General features: G+C 53.7%; 2 protein-coding genes across 8 annotated transcripts; one reads left to right on the forward strand and one right to left on the reverse strand.

Annotated features, from left to right (window-relative positions):
- TMEM125 (transmembrane protein 125) lies at positions 836-11,533 on the forward strand. Of its 4 annotated transcripts, XR_002441190.1 has the most exons (4): positions 836-1,024; positions 1,877-2,003; positions 4,852-6,118; positions 11,398-11,533. XR_002441190.1 is itself a non-coding variant. In XM_021404859.1 (3 exons), exon 3 carries the CDS (start codon positions 5,162-5,164, stop codon positions 5,822-5,824), a length of 663 nt encoding a protein of 220 aa, XP_021260534.1. In that variant the 5' UTR covers positions 836-1,024; positions 1,877-2,003; positions 4,852-5,161; the 3' UTR covers positions 5,825-8,023. The 4 variants fall into 4 exon arrangements, 3 of the variants coding, with proteins under 3 accessions (XP_021260534.1, XP_021260535.1, XP_021260536.1); XM_021404859.1 differs by lacking the exon at positions 11,398-11,533 and having other exon boundaries at positions 4,852-8,023; XM_021404860.1 differs by lacking the exon at positions 11,398-11,533 and having other exon boundaries at positions 1,877-1,999; positions 4,852-8,023.
- Positions 10,960-13,969, reverse strand: C7H1orf210 (chromosome 7 C1orf210 homolog). Of its 4 annotated transcripts, none has more exons than XM_021404843.1 (5): positions 13,720-13,969; positions 13,512-13,615; positions 12,685-13,192; positions 11,874-12,017; positions 10,960-11,720 (listed from the first exon to the last, which is right to left on the reverse strand). In XM_021404843.1, exons 2-5 carry the CDS (start codon positions 13,599-13,601, stop codon positions 11,356-11,358), a joined length of 1,107 nt encoding a protein of 368 aa, XP_021260518.1. In that variant the 5' UTR covers positions 13,602-13,615; positions 13,720-13,969; the 3' UTR covers positions 10,960-11,355. The 4 variants fall into 4 exon arrangements, with proteins under 4 accessions (XP_021260518.1, XP_021260521.1, XP_021260520.1 ...); XM_021404846.1 differs by having other exon boundaries at positions 12,685-13,103; positions 13,720-13,756; XM_021404845.1 differs by lacking the exon at positions 13,720-13,969 and having other exon boundaries at positions 12,685-13,300.

Consider the following 14,026-nt stretch of genomic DNA (forward strand, 5'->3'; position numbering starts at 1 on the left):
TCAGAGACTCCCTGGAAAAAAAAAAAAGGCATTTCCTGGTGCTTTCTACTTTCATCCTCACATGGTCTGTATTGTCTGTTTCTCTCTGTCACCTCTCTAAAGGAGCTAATGAGCATCTCATGCTTTTATGAAGTTATAGCTCACCTTTTTAGAAAATGCACGGCCATCTTTAAATCTGAATGAGGTTTTTTCTTGGATGATGTGTTTGATAACTGGCCCACCAAGAGGACAGGTTTTTCTGGGTACAGATGAGATCATTGTTCAAGAGCATTTGCATTAAGATATCCACTACATTCCATTTGTTGTTTTAAGTTTAAGACACCAACGACTGGATAGATTACATTTCATAAGGTTCAAGATTTTACTCAGACAAATTCCTGAAACTGTGACAGCTAATTGGTATTTTTCGTGCTAACATATCCTAAGTATCTTATGTCATAGTCTGCTAAAAAACTAACAAGTGACAGTAACTGAGCCCTTTCCATTATTCAGGCAAGTGCTGTAGTTCAGCCCCATTTGTTTCTTTCTACATCTCTCAGGAGAACTTCTGGCCACACAATACCAAATACTTACTAAGTAATGTCTTACCTATTGCTACCAGTGTGGCTGCAGACTTCCTCACTTTCCTCTTGGAGCTTCTCCCCATACCTTTGCTTGCAGCTGGGAGGAAATGAGCCACTCCGCAGGAGCGGGGCACAGCAGGATGGTGCTCGGGAAGGCGGGAGGAAGGAGTTATGCTTCTGGAGCCTGGCCAGGACTGCAGCAGGTTTGCTGAGCCACCTCCCTGCTGGGGAATGCACCTGCTGGGCCAGGGGTGAGGGCTCGCAGCCCGTCACAGGTGCTGACGCCTGCGCCACACAAGGAAGGGACAGGCGGAGCGCCTGTATCTTGGCAGGTGCCAGACGAAGGGAAGGGATTTTCCCCTTGAGGTTCCTTCGTTATCTTGATCCAGCAGAAGAAAAGCTTAGAAACACCAGTGCTGCCAGGCAAGAGAGGAGCGGTGTGGGCAACGTGTCAGCTGCAGGTGAGTGAGCCCAGCTTACTAAGAAGGGCCCTCTGTTCTGGAGCACTGTGTGGGAAGGGTAATACTTTAGCAGCGGCTGTCAGCAGGTATGGGGGCTGCTTTGCAAGTGCTTCCGAACAGATATGCCTTCTGCCCCCACACCACCTCTCCTCTCGGTGCTCAGGCATGGAGGTCCTTGCCCACTGAGGTCTCACAGACCTCCCTTGGCAAAAGGGCATCGGGACAGCTCTGTGGGGTCAGAATGGCAGGTCCTGTTACCTACATGGAGAGGAGGGGGAGCACGAATCTTTATAACAGAACATCACAAAGCTATCTTGATTTCTGTTATCACAGGCTCTCCACCACCCTCATCTCCACAGCCCCTAGACTTGGAGAAAGAAAGGGCTGTTCTGCTATCACCCCTGGCCGCCCCAAGGCTTCCCCAGTGATAGTGGATGGGATGCTCACTTCTGGGAAAGCACTGTCAGGTGTCCATCATCCTGAGAGCACAGACAGGGCTTTGAGCACAGCATTCAGAGATTCAGCTTGGTTTACTGGCCGTAACTTGGACATAAAACAACATACATGAGTTTCTTCCTCTTGGAGCCTACAGGGAATTGGGAAAATTGCATGAAAAAATAAGAAAATATGTATGCTTCTGGTTTCTGTGGGGTGGGGTGAGGGGTAACATGAGGCACAGAGCAGAGGAAAGTCCATCCCAAACAGGTTATGACCAGAGCTGCCAAAAAGAAAATAATCCATGATGGACAGGAGAAATGGGGGAAGGAGGCAATGTCTGAGATGTGAGGCTCTGTTGGCTCTCATCTTGATCACTAAAGTGAATCACTGTATGTATTACTGTTTATTTTATAGAGAAGCTTGCCAGACTTCTCCCATCTCTGTGATGCTCACATTGTCCACACAGCTGTAGCAAAACCTTCCCAAAGCTGGGAGCACTGCAGGAGCTGGTCCCACCATCAGGCTTCCCTGAATACTGTGGGTGAGCAAAATCTCGTGGAGTACTCTGGGCTCTAGGGGGGAGGAATATTTCAACAGCTGAGCTGTGTGTGACTCTGAAATGAACGTGTTAATTTACAGTCCGTGATCATCTGCCAGACATCAGTCAGACATGTCAGGTCTATAAGCAAATAAATAAGTGCTCATACTGTTCCCCATGGTTGGAAAGGCAAGTGTCTCAAAACTGCAGCCAAGAGTGGTCAGAAACCTGCTGATGACAACTCTCAATTCCAGTTGAACATTGCCAGAGTAGGAAAAAAATAAAAGGAAAGACACATTTTCTAACCTTTTGGTTTTTTTTCCTGAGTTCCCAGTGTTTTCCTGTTCTTTCTCCACCTGCCAGACAGCAGTGGGGAATGAGATAGTCTGTTGTTTTTTTTTTCTGGAATGTGGCTTTCAATCAGAAAGCAGTGTGCGGTTGGGCTGGCCCTCTCCTTTTTTTTCCTTGCATGCAAAGAAACACATCAGCAAAGTCACTGTGAGATCGACTCTGATCCCTGCCCCAGATCCGCAGCCACCTGGTCTGGCTTTGAGGTTATCTCTGCTTTAAGGAGGCAGTTCACAAGGTCTTATCTCACCTAAATTGTTCTATAATTCTGAGTGTAAAAACAACATTATTGAGGACACAAACCCTCACAGCTTTGAGAAGCCCGAGCAATTGTGGATGATCACAGAGCAAAAGAATATATTCCCAGAATGTATTCAGTCAGATGCATGGAAACATGGAGGCACACTTTGTCTCTCCAAATCATTCTTTTGATATAAATTAATGTAACGGCAAAAAAATAAACAACGTATTCTGTTCTGCAGTCAGGTGCTCTAACAGGTCTATCTTGCTCCCTGACCTTATTCTGAGCAAACAAAAATCAAAATGGTTAAATTATAAAAAGCAACATGAAAATACAGTTCTGTAGCTTGATTTTTTGGTGGTGTTTTCCTTCACTGTGGTTTCTGCTGTTGTGTGGGTTTTGCATACTGCTTGCCTCACAGCCCTGTTGCATGCACAGCTTCAGCCAAGCAGCAGAAGGCCGCAGACTTTGCACTTCTTCAAGCTTTCTGTTCCCTTGGTCCAAAATCTTGACCTAATCTACCGAGCTGCTATCTACCAAACTCACCCACTCTCTGGTGAGGATGAGATAAGGCGCCCCTGAGCCAGGAGAAGGAAAGGCAGGAGGAAGTTGTGCTCCGCACAGGGCTGAGCTGTGCGCTGGGGAAGTGCCGTGGGGCTCGGTGTCCCCTCACCCCTCTTTGAAAGTGACCCACAGCAGCGTGAGATGTCTCTGCGAAATCAAAATGGGTCCCAGCAGGCACAGAGCAGCATGCTCAGCCAGCACAGCCTCCAGATGGGAGAGCCTGTGTCCCCCTGTGCCCAGCCGGCCCCTGCCGAGCTGCCACGCAGGGAAATGGCGGCACATCCAGGCCCAGGCCTGCAGGCCGGCGGTGCCAGGGACTTCCTGCACACGTGGCGCCAGCTGGCAACAGGCCCTGGCCACGTCCATGGTGACCTCACGCTGCGGCACCGCAGCGGGCAATGAGTCAGGAGGGGCGGCCTGACACTGTCAGGCGGTGGCAGGCCCGGGCACCCCACCACTGTGCTCCCTCTGCCCCACCCCACAGCAGTTCATCCCTGCTGAAGTGGCACAGGGTGATGTGGTCGCAGGGGGGTGTCTGGAGACGTTGGGAGCTGTGGGAGAAAAGGTCCCTGGTCTGTGCCATGTGTGGAGGTCCCAGATGTTCTCCACTGATTCATAACAAGCTCAGGGTGCCTGCACTGTGTAAATGGGTTGTGGTAGGCACAGGCCAGTGGTCTCCCAGAGAGCCATTCGGGGCAGGCAGGGTACAGGGCTGTCCTCCTGCTCAGCTCAGGGTGACAGCTCTGGAGCAGGGGATTCGGGCTCCTGTGATACTCTGAACAGTCCCTGCCTGATGGCCCATGGTGTGCCACCCTTCCTGGGAGGTGAGCAGGAGGCAGATCAGGGTCTGTCCCATGGCTGAGGTGCTCAGACTGTCCTCTCCACCCACTTCCTGCTTCAGGTATCAGCTGTGTGCTCATGCTGGGGCAGGACATCATGTGGGAGAAATGCAAGTGGTTTCCAAATGTAGAAAACTGTGCCCAGAGAAGCAATAAGGGGAGGCAGAAAGAGAGGCAGGGTGCAGGGGAGGCGATGAGCCCCGGGAAGCAGGGCTCATTAGGAGCAGAAAGAGTAGGGAGGAGATCAGAATTGCAGTGTCAGGCCCCAATTGCAGGGCTCTTTCCATGGAAGTGCTGCGACCATCAGAGGTATAACCGCCCCATTTCTGCAGTGAGGTGGAATTGCTAGTGAGGCAGAGACAGGGCTGAGTGACTGAACGGGAAGGGTTAAGCCTCAGGCTGGATCCCCCCACCTCCTGCTGTCATTCTGGGTAGCAGAGCCAGTTGGTGACAAGAGGCTGATGCTGATGAGGGAGCATGTGAAGCCGGAGCTGTGAATGGGGCTTTATCCCAGAGGGGACTGGCCTTTGCTCTGTCCTGCCCCGCTGCCAGCACCAGCTGCAGGCAGAGCCCTGTGGGCAGCAGCGTGCCAGTAGCGTCAGTGCGTGGCATGTGGGGTTGGAGAGCTGGGGACTCGCTCTGGGCAAAGGCTTGGTGAAGGGAACTGGAACTGACTGAAGTCTCTTCGTGGCACAGGGAGGTCTTGTGGGAAGACAAGTGTGGCCCACGAAGCTTTTGAGAGGACATCGGGGAGTCCGTGGGCCAGCCCTGAGAAACTGAGATCTGGGGTCTGACGGGATTGTTCAATGCAGGAGAGCAGGGTCTTCATTTAATGCTGTCTTCTCTTCTTGGCTTTCAGATGAAGCACCCAATAAAGGAAGGACGCAGCTCTGGATATTCCTGAATGGTGCTGTTCTGGGAATGCTCCCTCATATCCTGCAACACTGCTCAGGGTGTGGACTCAGCTCCAGCAGTTGGACCGTAGCTCTCCAGGTGGCTCTGCCATGGAAGGATGCACCACCAGGCTCTAAGGAACAAGACAGAGGCATCCCCACTTGAGAAATGCAGCTGGCTTCGCAACCACCACTGCTCTGACCTTCCCTCTGCTGTGAGGGTCCACATTCCTCTGTGCCACCACCCCACTGTGCCCTCCCCACTATCTGCCTGCCATGCCAGAGCTGGCAGACCTGAGCTCCCCCCGCATGCCTGCGGATGCTGACCACATCCAGAGGAACATCCTGGAGGAGCATGTGGAGCTCTGGTGGTTTCAGGACCCCAAGAAGTCCATCCTGTGCTACGGGATGGCTGTGGTGCTGATCCTGGCCTGCGGGATCGGGGGCATCATCCTGCTGTACAGCACAAGCAGCCGCTCTGGGGAATGGCGGCTGGCAGTGGGCACCACGCTGTGCCTCCTGGCCCTGCTGGTGCTGCTGAAGCAGCTGCTGAGCTCGGCAATCCAGGACATGAACTGCATCCGTAGCCGGCATCAGATCGAGCTCCTGAAGAGTGGGGGCTTCTCGGACTGCCTGGTGTTGCTTCTCAGTGCCCTGGTGTTGCTGGTCTGCGGGGTGGTGCTCACCGTCCTCTCCACCACCACCATGCAGCTCAGCCCAGCACGGCCACTGGCCAGCATGTTCATCAGTGGGGTTGTCCTGCTGGCCGCCGGCAGCACCCTGCTGCTCTGCCTGCTGCTCTACTTGCTCTGCACCTCCTGCTGCCAGGCTGCTCCCCACGGCTTGGAGACCGGTGAGATCCGAGTCTTCACCATCTCCGGCCGCCTCGCTGCCAACAGGCGGCTTCCTCCCACCTCCAGCATGGCCAACCTGATCTGACCCATGGCCACTGCATCTGCGCTGTGATAGCCCTGCATGAGGCTCGCTGGATACAGCCCTCAGCAGTCCTTGTGCCAGCCTTTCCCAAAGGAAGGGCAGGAGTTGTGCCTCATGTTTTCTTCCAAGATGACTGGCGTTTGCTGAACCTCAGGCTCACAGTGTGACAGAGACTTCGGGTTGCCTCGACAGGCGTTGTGATCTGGAGTTTTAGGAGCCTCGTTTGCCTTTTATCTCAGCACATCCTCCTGTGGTAGCTGCTGCTCTGACAGCCATGCCTGCTGTCACAGAGCCAAGGTGAGCCCGTCCCACACCTCGGGGACCCCAGAGCCTGATTCCTGCAGTTCCCTGGGTCATGCTTCTCCTGGCAGAAGGGGCTGCAATTTCCAGGGCTATAACCCCAGCCCAGCTCCTAAGAAGTCTCCTGTTGGGGGGGGGATTTGTGGGGGATTCTGTGTACCATGGCTCCCGAAATGCCATTTGTTTCTGTGATGCCAAGATCTTTCCTGATATTACTTTGCTGCAGCCCCACCACTGTCGGTGGGTTATCAAAGAGGTGACCAAGGTGTGCTGGTATCAGGGCCATGGTGGGGTGTCAACTTTGTACGCTGCGTGTCGGGAGGCTCCATGATTGCACCAGTGCACTGCAGCCCTGCAAGCCATGGACAGAGAGGTGCTATTGCTGGGGCTGTGCTGCTGGGATGCCCAAACCCCAGGACTGGGGCTTTTCCAACACCGGTTCCCCAGCACAGACCCACTGGGAGCTGGCACAGCAGCTGTGCTGTGCAGCAGTTCTGCCATTCTGTCCCTTACCCTGAGGTCTGGTGCTGTGTCTCTATGAGGTACCTACCACTGAGTGCCTTTCCTAGAGGCAGGCTTACAGCTCACCCTCAGAAACCTTTCCTGTGAATTGAAGCCAATTTACCTCTGAACATTTTGGTTCCCTCCCTGGGCCCACAAACCATTTCACTGCTCCTGCACTTTCCATAGACACCGATCCTAACCTTCCCAGCCATGCTATTCCACTTCAAACTTCTCTTTCTCTCCATCTTCCTATCTGCTCCCATCTCCCCCTGATCTGCACTGTTCTGCCCCAGCCACTATTTTTGCCCTCTATTTTCCAAGTTACCCATGAGAATTAGGATCTCTGTAACAGAACGAGACTGAACTATTTTTTTTTTTTGGTGTCTGGTAGCAAATTTGCTTTGAAGAGGACGATAGCTCATTCTCTTAGGAGCAGCATATGCCATTACCCACGTTACACCTGGGGCACCTGTGAACCCCACCAGGTACAGCCAGACAAGGAGAGCTTCATCCCTTTGCAGCTCCAGAGCTTACCGTCCCTGATGCACTCAGAACACAAGGGCACATCTTTATTCATCTGGTCTTGCCCTGCTCCTACTGACTTTCCCTCCCCCAGAAGCCTTGGATTGTTTTCCCTGGAGTATGGGAACATTGTGCTGGTTTTTCTTTTCTGGATCTGTTATTTCTATATTTTCCTCTGTCATTTTTATATCATCTGTAGATCTTATTAAACTGTTGTTTCCTCCTCTCTGCATCACTTCCCTTAATCTGCCCAAGAATTAAGAGGGTGTCACTAAGCTCAGGTCTTTCTGTGCTAAATGCTCTGCATTTGTGTAGCAAAGAGCAGTCCTTCCCCTTGGGACTGCTCACCCCAGGGATGCTGTGTGCAGTATGGGGGGGATGGGCTGCAGCTGGTCAGAAGTTTTGCATAACCCACAGCTGCTGCTCTGCACATCTGTGTGGGTGCACGTGCAGTTATGCCAAGCTGCACCAGCTCTGCCTGCCTTTGCAATTGCTCTCAGCTTCCCCATGCATGTGGGCAGTACACAGCAACCTGCACACCTGCTGTTTTGCACATCTGGGCACCTCTGGCAGACGCATGTCTGTGCCCAGCTCGCAGCCCCGTGCTGCCTGCCTGCCAGTGTGAATCCTTCCTTTCAAAGCCCCTTCAGAATGTGCATATGTGAACTCTGCCAGGAAAGGATGCTCGGGACCGTGTCCCTGCCCAAGGAAGCAATGTGTGAGGACTGGCTGCCTCTGAGCAGGGAGGTTGGCGTGTCTGGCTGCCCTGATGGATGGGCTGCACTGACTCACCTCCTGCAGAAGCATTACTGTTTCGTTCCTTTCTCATTTCCTGTGTTGTGCATGGAAATACATAATAAAGTGTTGCAGAATTTGGCTGTGCCAAAAGATGGTGCTTTGCTGCGGCCTCTCCCCAGAGCAGGAGATCGCAGGGCTGTGCAGAGCTGACCTCTGCTCAGGACAGGAATCGCAAGAGCTGTGGTTTCAGCTCATCAGCCCCCATGGCAATGTCCCCACACACCCAACTGCATGTATTTATCTCCTGGTACATGATTCCATCCTCCTGATGCTCATGCATCTCCCTCTGCTTAAGGACCTAGCCATAACAGGTCCTCCTTAGGCTTTATGAACTTAAGATCTTGTTGCCATGCCCCTGTAAGGATCTCCCGAGAAGCACACAAAGCTGTGACAGTGCCAATTGGTTTGGTGACAGAGTAGCTGCTTCATCTGCGGTGGGGCTGAGCCCTGAGCCAGGTGGTAGCAGCTGCTGCCTCCAGCAAGCCTGGAACCAGTCCGTCTGCATACCTGCTGCTGCTCACATCCGCCTGTCTGAACTGCTGGCCTTCAGCCTTCGGCAGCTTCCAGGATGACCCTGGTATAAGGAGGCTCCTCCTTTCTGCTCTGCCACTGTGGTGTCCCCAGCTCTGCAGTCCAGATGCATTTCTCCCATTTTTCCCTGGCACAGACGATCTTCCAGGGGTGGGCACCAGAGCTGCACAGCCCCACATCAGGAAAGCATCGGCGCGGATCGGCTAAAGGGTAAACTGGGGACATCCACATGGGGTCAAAGTAGACAAGCAATTCACCACTTGGCGACAAAGTGAGATCCTGGGTAAAACAATCTGGGAAGCACTTGTGTGTTTAATCTTCTCTAAGGCATTGCTGAGACCAAAAGTAAAATACTGTGTCTAGCAGGAGTTCTAATCATAAAAAGTGTATTGAAAATCTCAGCAGCTAGCATCCAAGATGAAATGCATTTTTCCAGCCCTGTTCTTTCAGGAAGCATTTAAGCTTCCTATTCTATCTGACCTGAAAGATGCTAGAAATTTCCAAAAATTGCAGCAATTTTTGCATTGTATTTTCAGAGTGAAGGGCACAGACAGTAAGGGACTCTCGAGATGAGCTCAGAGAACAAAACACAGAGCAGTGACTGCAAAACTAAAGCCAGGAAGAGCTCACTTTAAAGACAAAGCATATAGGAGAGAGAACTGACTGACCACTGAAACAAGGCACCAGGTTTCAATCTCTTCGTGGTTTCAGGCAACATGTTCCTTGCCTGAGAAATGCTCTAAGCTTCCTCTCTGCATTGTGCATGAAATGACTGCTCCAGTAGTGCCCTTTGCTTTACATTCTCTGAGGTGTGTGATTTGCTTTTGTATACACAGCACTGTGTAAACATCTTAATAGGAAGAGAAGTAAAGGGAAAGAATTTATAATGAAGCAGTCAGCAGTGGGGAGCTAGCCACGTGGCAAGGCTGCAGGAAGGCATTCCCCTGAGGAGCAGGGTGGAGGTTTCCAAACTTTTAGGGACAGTGAGAAGTGGGCTGTGACATCTCACCACAGAGATGACAGGAATGCAATAATTAGAATAGTTGCATAATGCCACTATGGTGGCTGTGCAATCAGTCTCGTGAGAGGCAGCCAATTCATGACAGCACACGTGCCCACCTGCTACTGCAGATGTTCTAGGTGCCTTTCTAGCATATCTTGCTGCAGGAGAAGGGAAAACAGAGGAGGAACCCAGCAGAAAACAATGCTGGAAAAACATAAGCAGGAACCTTGCCACAACGCAAAAGCACAGGGTGTACAAATCACATCACAGGTTTGTTTGCACAAGAACAAAAGTTAGACTGCAAATCTTTTCTCCCATGACACAAAGAGCTCAGCAACACCTGAGCAAACCCGAGGCACCACCCACATCCCAGCCCAAGCAGGGTCTCCAGCACTGTGGGACAGTGGCTCCAAGGAGGGCCTCTCAGTTCCTATTTGCCCTGCCCCATGCTTGTGGCAGACCAGAGAGCCCCTCAGTCTCGTGGCACTGTCATCAGAAAACCAGGGAGCTAACTGGGGGTCTTGCTGCTGCCAGGAGGGTCACTGGGGATGGAGGGAGGAGGTTTTCACAGCAGCTGCTCAGTCAAGGATGCAGGCTATCACTGCCCCTGCACAGGAACGGAAGCTGCTGCAGCCCTTCGGGCCTCCTGCTGAGGCTGAGGAGAGGTTCTTACTTCAAATGCAGCTGAAAGGCACCCATCACCTATTAGTACCAGCCTCCCAGAGACATAACGAACAGATTACCTGGGCTGGGAGAGGAAGCCTGGCAAGTGGGACCTCCCATTTTCCTAGTTATTTTCATGCATTCACCTGGAGAGCCCAAAGACTTCAGTTCCTAAGCTCTCTGTGTTTTAACACAGCTGGAGGGAGCAGCAGAGGGCAGGAAGGAGACTGTTCTGCCAGCAGATGGCTGTGGAGCTGCTTCCTGGGCATCCAGCCTTGGTGATTCACATGGTGCTGGAAGCAGACACTGCCAACAGAGCCTTCCCACGCGAGGATAATTTGCTCCTGCCATCCACAGTCAGTATGGGTGCTTTCAGCTCACCCGGGTTATTCAGCATCACTTTACCTGTTTTACCACTCAGTGAGTTGATCAACTGCATGCACTGTTGGCAGCATCAGTGTGAACACCAAATGGCTGCACGAGGAGTGAACGTGATGCCAGCACACAGAGCATCAGAGCTGCCTTCTTGCTGGCAGCAAGTCACAGCAAAGGATGGGGAGCTGGAGGGTCCTGTCAGCACTGCTCCTTAGGACATCCCATGCCCAAGGCAGGGCAGCCAGGCCTGTGGGGAGGAGTGGCATAGAAGCTGCATTGGCCCACATGCAGGACTGACAGGAAATCTTTGCAGTCCACGCAACAAGAGCTGGCTGAGAAAAGGATCAGCCATCTGAGATAAATGTAGAGGTCAGGCTGCCTCATACCACTGCCCAGATGTGGTGTCATGGAGAGAGCCCCAGCAAACCATCATAGGCAGAGGCAGGATTGAATCATGCTTTAATTGCATCCAGAGTGACAACAGAGTGGGGACAGAGCAGGACTAGTCTAGTGCCATGGGGCAGAGGGGCTAGTGCCCAAGTCCCCACAAGGAGTAGTGGGACAGGCAGAGGAGCAGACCTGTCCCTGGGCATCCTTCCTTGCCCAGCCGCAATCAACACCATCCTGTTCATCCTCAGCACCCAAAAAGGGCTGGGAGAATAGCAGCACAACTGGTGTCTCCAAGCCAGTGCATCTCTGCTGGTGTCACAGCAGGGCACAAGGACACCTTCACTCCACTCCTTCCCTCCTGCCCCCATCTGCATGGGGACAAAAGCCAAGGGCAGGTGGAAATGGCAGGAAGGAAATGGGGGCATGGGGATGGAGAGGGACTGCAGCCTCAGATGGAGATGTGCGACTCCCTCTCCTCTTCCTCCGGCAGCTGCTCGCTGGCCTGAATGTAGTTGTCCTCGATGAAGCCGTCATCGTCTTCAGCATGCAGGCCGGTGACACTGGACACGGGGGGGTTCTCACTGTCACTCCAGCCTGAGGAACCCCTGTCCCAGCCGGTGCCCTCCTCCAAGGGGCTGCCTCCGATTGAGCTGGTTTCAGGCAGTGGTCGGTGGCGGTAGCTGGTGAAATTCTTGTGGCAGAGCTTGCACTTGGCAACCAGAGCGACCAGGATGGAGATGCTGATGGCTGCCACCAGGAAGCCCACTAGGTATGGCCAGCTCCTTCCTCCCTTCCCCGCAGGTGGCGCGGTGGCTGCAGCAGAGGACAGGCCCATCAGAGTTGGGCTGTGGCACAGCAGGTGTTCCACCACAGCTGACCACGTGCATGCTTCACACTGCTGCTTGTGGTGGGGAGGGCACCCAGGGGGTAGACGGGAGGGAGGTAGCGCTCCCTGACCCAACTTACTGTTGTTTGTGGCTGTGGTCTGTTGTGCTGGGCTGACATCTCGAGGAAACCTCTGGCTTTTTTGGCAGCCCAGCTCCCAGGAGTCCAGAGTTGAGATGTCCTGTCCCTGCAGATCCAAGGGTGATGCACAGGTGACCTGAGTGGCTGGGAGACAACAGGCTAAGGTGGGACAGGGGATCTTCACCTGTTCCCTTCCCAGTTTAGAGAAACCGTTCCCTGCTTGCTTTCAAGCACTTCTGGTGCTGCCCTCCAGCCTTGTCAGTCCTCAGCTCCATGTAATGGCACTACTAGAGGAACAAATCTCTGACCATGGAGCCCCCAATAAGCAGAGCTGTGTGAGTGTATGACCACAGTTCGCAGGCTCTTTTCAACTAGGCAATGCCAAATTCATGGACATTGATAGAAACCCTGTGGTCACAGGGCTGCTCTTGCCTGGGAGCCAAGCTCAGGGCGTTAAAGCCTGATCCTGTTTCTAAGGAGATGTTGAATGCTCATGAAAATCTGGGCGCTTCGTGCAGATACATGTATATGGATTTAGGAACTGAGCTATAAATAATGTTCATTTCCCAGAAAAGTGGACAAAGTATAGATCACTGAATATTTTCTTCCTTTCTGTCATACCTAGAAATCTTGGATAGCGTGTGTACCTGAAAATGAAGAACTGAGACGTAATGTGTCAGTTTGCTGTCCCTCAGCAGGGAGGAGAGCAGTCTTAGGGCCTGCAGAGGGGCTGGAACAGAAGGATCAAATTCCCTCTTCCAGGATCCCTCTCATCCCAAACCCTTCCTGACACCCGTATCCCACCTCTCACCTTGTCTGCGCTTCAGCCACTGCTGCAAGGGGTACATGGCACAGTCACAGACCCAGGGGTTCCCATCCAGCTGGACCCACGGGATGGCCTCCATCAGCTGCAGCATCAGAGTGTCCATGGACACCAGCGCATTGTTCTGCAGGTCCAGGTGGAGAAGACTTCTCAGTGGCAGAAAGAACGGGACCTCCAGCTCTTGCAGACTGTTGTTTCTTAGAAGCAGTGTGTGCAAGTTTTCCAAGCCCTTGAAAGCATCTGTGTGGAGGTAGGTGATGCTGCAGCTGCTCAGGTCCAGCAGGCATAGCGCCCCAAGGTTGGAGAAGATGGCAGGGTGCAGTGTGAGCAGGGCATTGCTAGAGAGATTGAGGGAGCGCAGGGAAGGGAAATGCATCAAAAGTGTCCCACGACGCGGCATGACCAAGCTGTTGAAGGAGAGGTCTAAGCCGGTGATGTTTCTTGGAAGGGAGCTTGGAGCGTGCAGGAGGCTCTTCCCGCTGCAGTCAGCCCATCCCTGAGGAAAGAGCTGCTGAGATGGGCCCTTTGCTTTCTGAGGGCGTTACTGTCACTCTGCCGCCAGTCATGGTGTCACCACACGTGTGAGCGGGGACCCAGGGGCTCCCTGCAGTGACACAAACCTGGCACAGACCTGATTTTGGCTGGGGCCCCTCAGGGACGTACGCTGCTGCTCACAGGCCGCCGCGCCGCTGCAGCCGAGCAATCCCTGAGCCGGCAGCACACCAGCCCAGACAAGCCCCTGCCAGCCCCGCCGTGCTCCAGCGATCAATGGAGGCACCACCACCTGTACACCTGCCCCAAGCCCCCATCCCTACCTGGTGGTCGAGGCTGCAGGGCTGTCCCACCGCCGCTGCCCCCCAGGCGCAGAGCAGGCCACAGACACCCAGCAGGCCGGCGGGAGCCATGGAGCTCCAGAAAGCTGCAGGGCAGAAAAACAAGTTTGAGGGCGGGTGGTGCATCCAGCTGTGCTGGCAAGGTGCAGTGGTGTTGGGGGACGGCCGCTCCTGGTCAGGCCATGGCTACCTTGGTGCCCCACGGTGCCACTCACACAGGGCCAGCCTGGTGGCCACGTTCCCTCCGCAGGCCGTGAAGCGCAGACAGAGGCAGTGGTGTGGGTTACACATTAACCACCGCTCCCCTGGGCTGCTCCGGGGCTGGGTCAGAGGAGGAGGTGGGCATGGAGGTGGCATCATCTCCCCACAGCCCCAGTGCTGGCATCAGCCTTTAACATCCCTTGCAGGGCACCCCTGGGGCTGCCGTGCACGGAGGGCAGAGCAGACCGCCAGGAAGGCAGCGCTGGCAGTGCTGCTGAGGCAGCCATAGGTGGATG

The sequence above is a fragment of the Numida meleagris genome, chromosome 7, assembly GCF_002078875.1.
Source record: "Numida meleagris isolate 19003 breed g44 Domestic line chromosome 7, NumMel1.0, whole genome shotgun sequence".
Lineage (NCBI taxonomy): Eukaryota > Metazoa > Chordata > Aves > Galliformes > Numididae > Numida > Numida meleagris.

Bases quoted from the DNA above. Each gene is read 5' to 3' on its own strand.
- TMEM125 (XM_021404859.1), top strand. From the start codon at position 5,162: ATGCCAGAGCTGGCAGACCTGAGCTCCCCCCGCATGCCTGCGGATGCT.
- C7H1orf210 (XM_021404843.1), bottom strand. From the start codon at position 13,601: ATGGCTCCCGCCGGCCTGCTGGGTGTCTGTGGCCTGCTCTGCGCCTGG. The intron at 13,193-13,511 runs GTAGGGATGGGG...CTCTTTCCTCAG, and splicing joins CCTGCAGCCTCGACCACCAG to GGATGGGCTGACTGCAGCGG. The intron at 11,721-11,873 runs GTAAGTTGGGTC...CCTCTGCTGCAG, and splicing joins GACCACAGCCACAAACAACA to CCACCGCGCCACCTGCGGGG.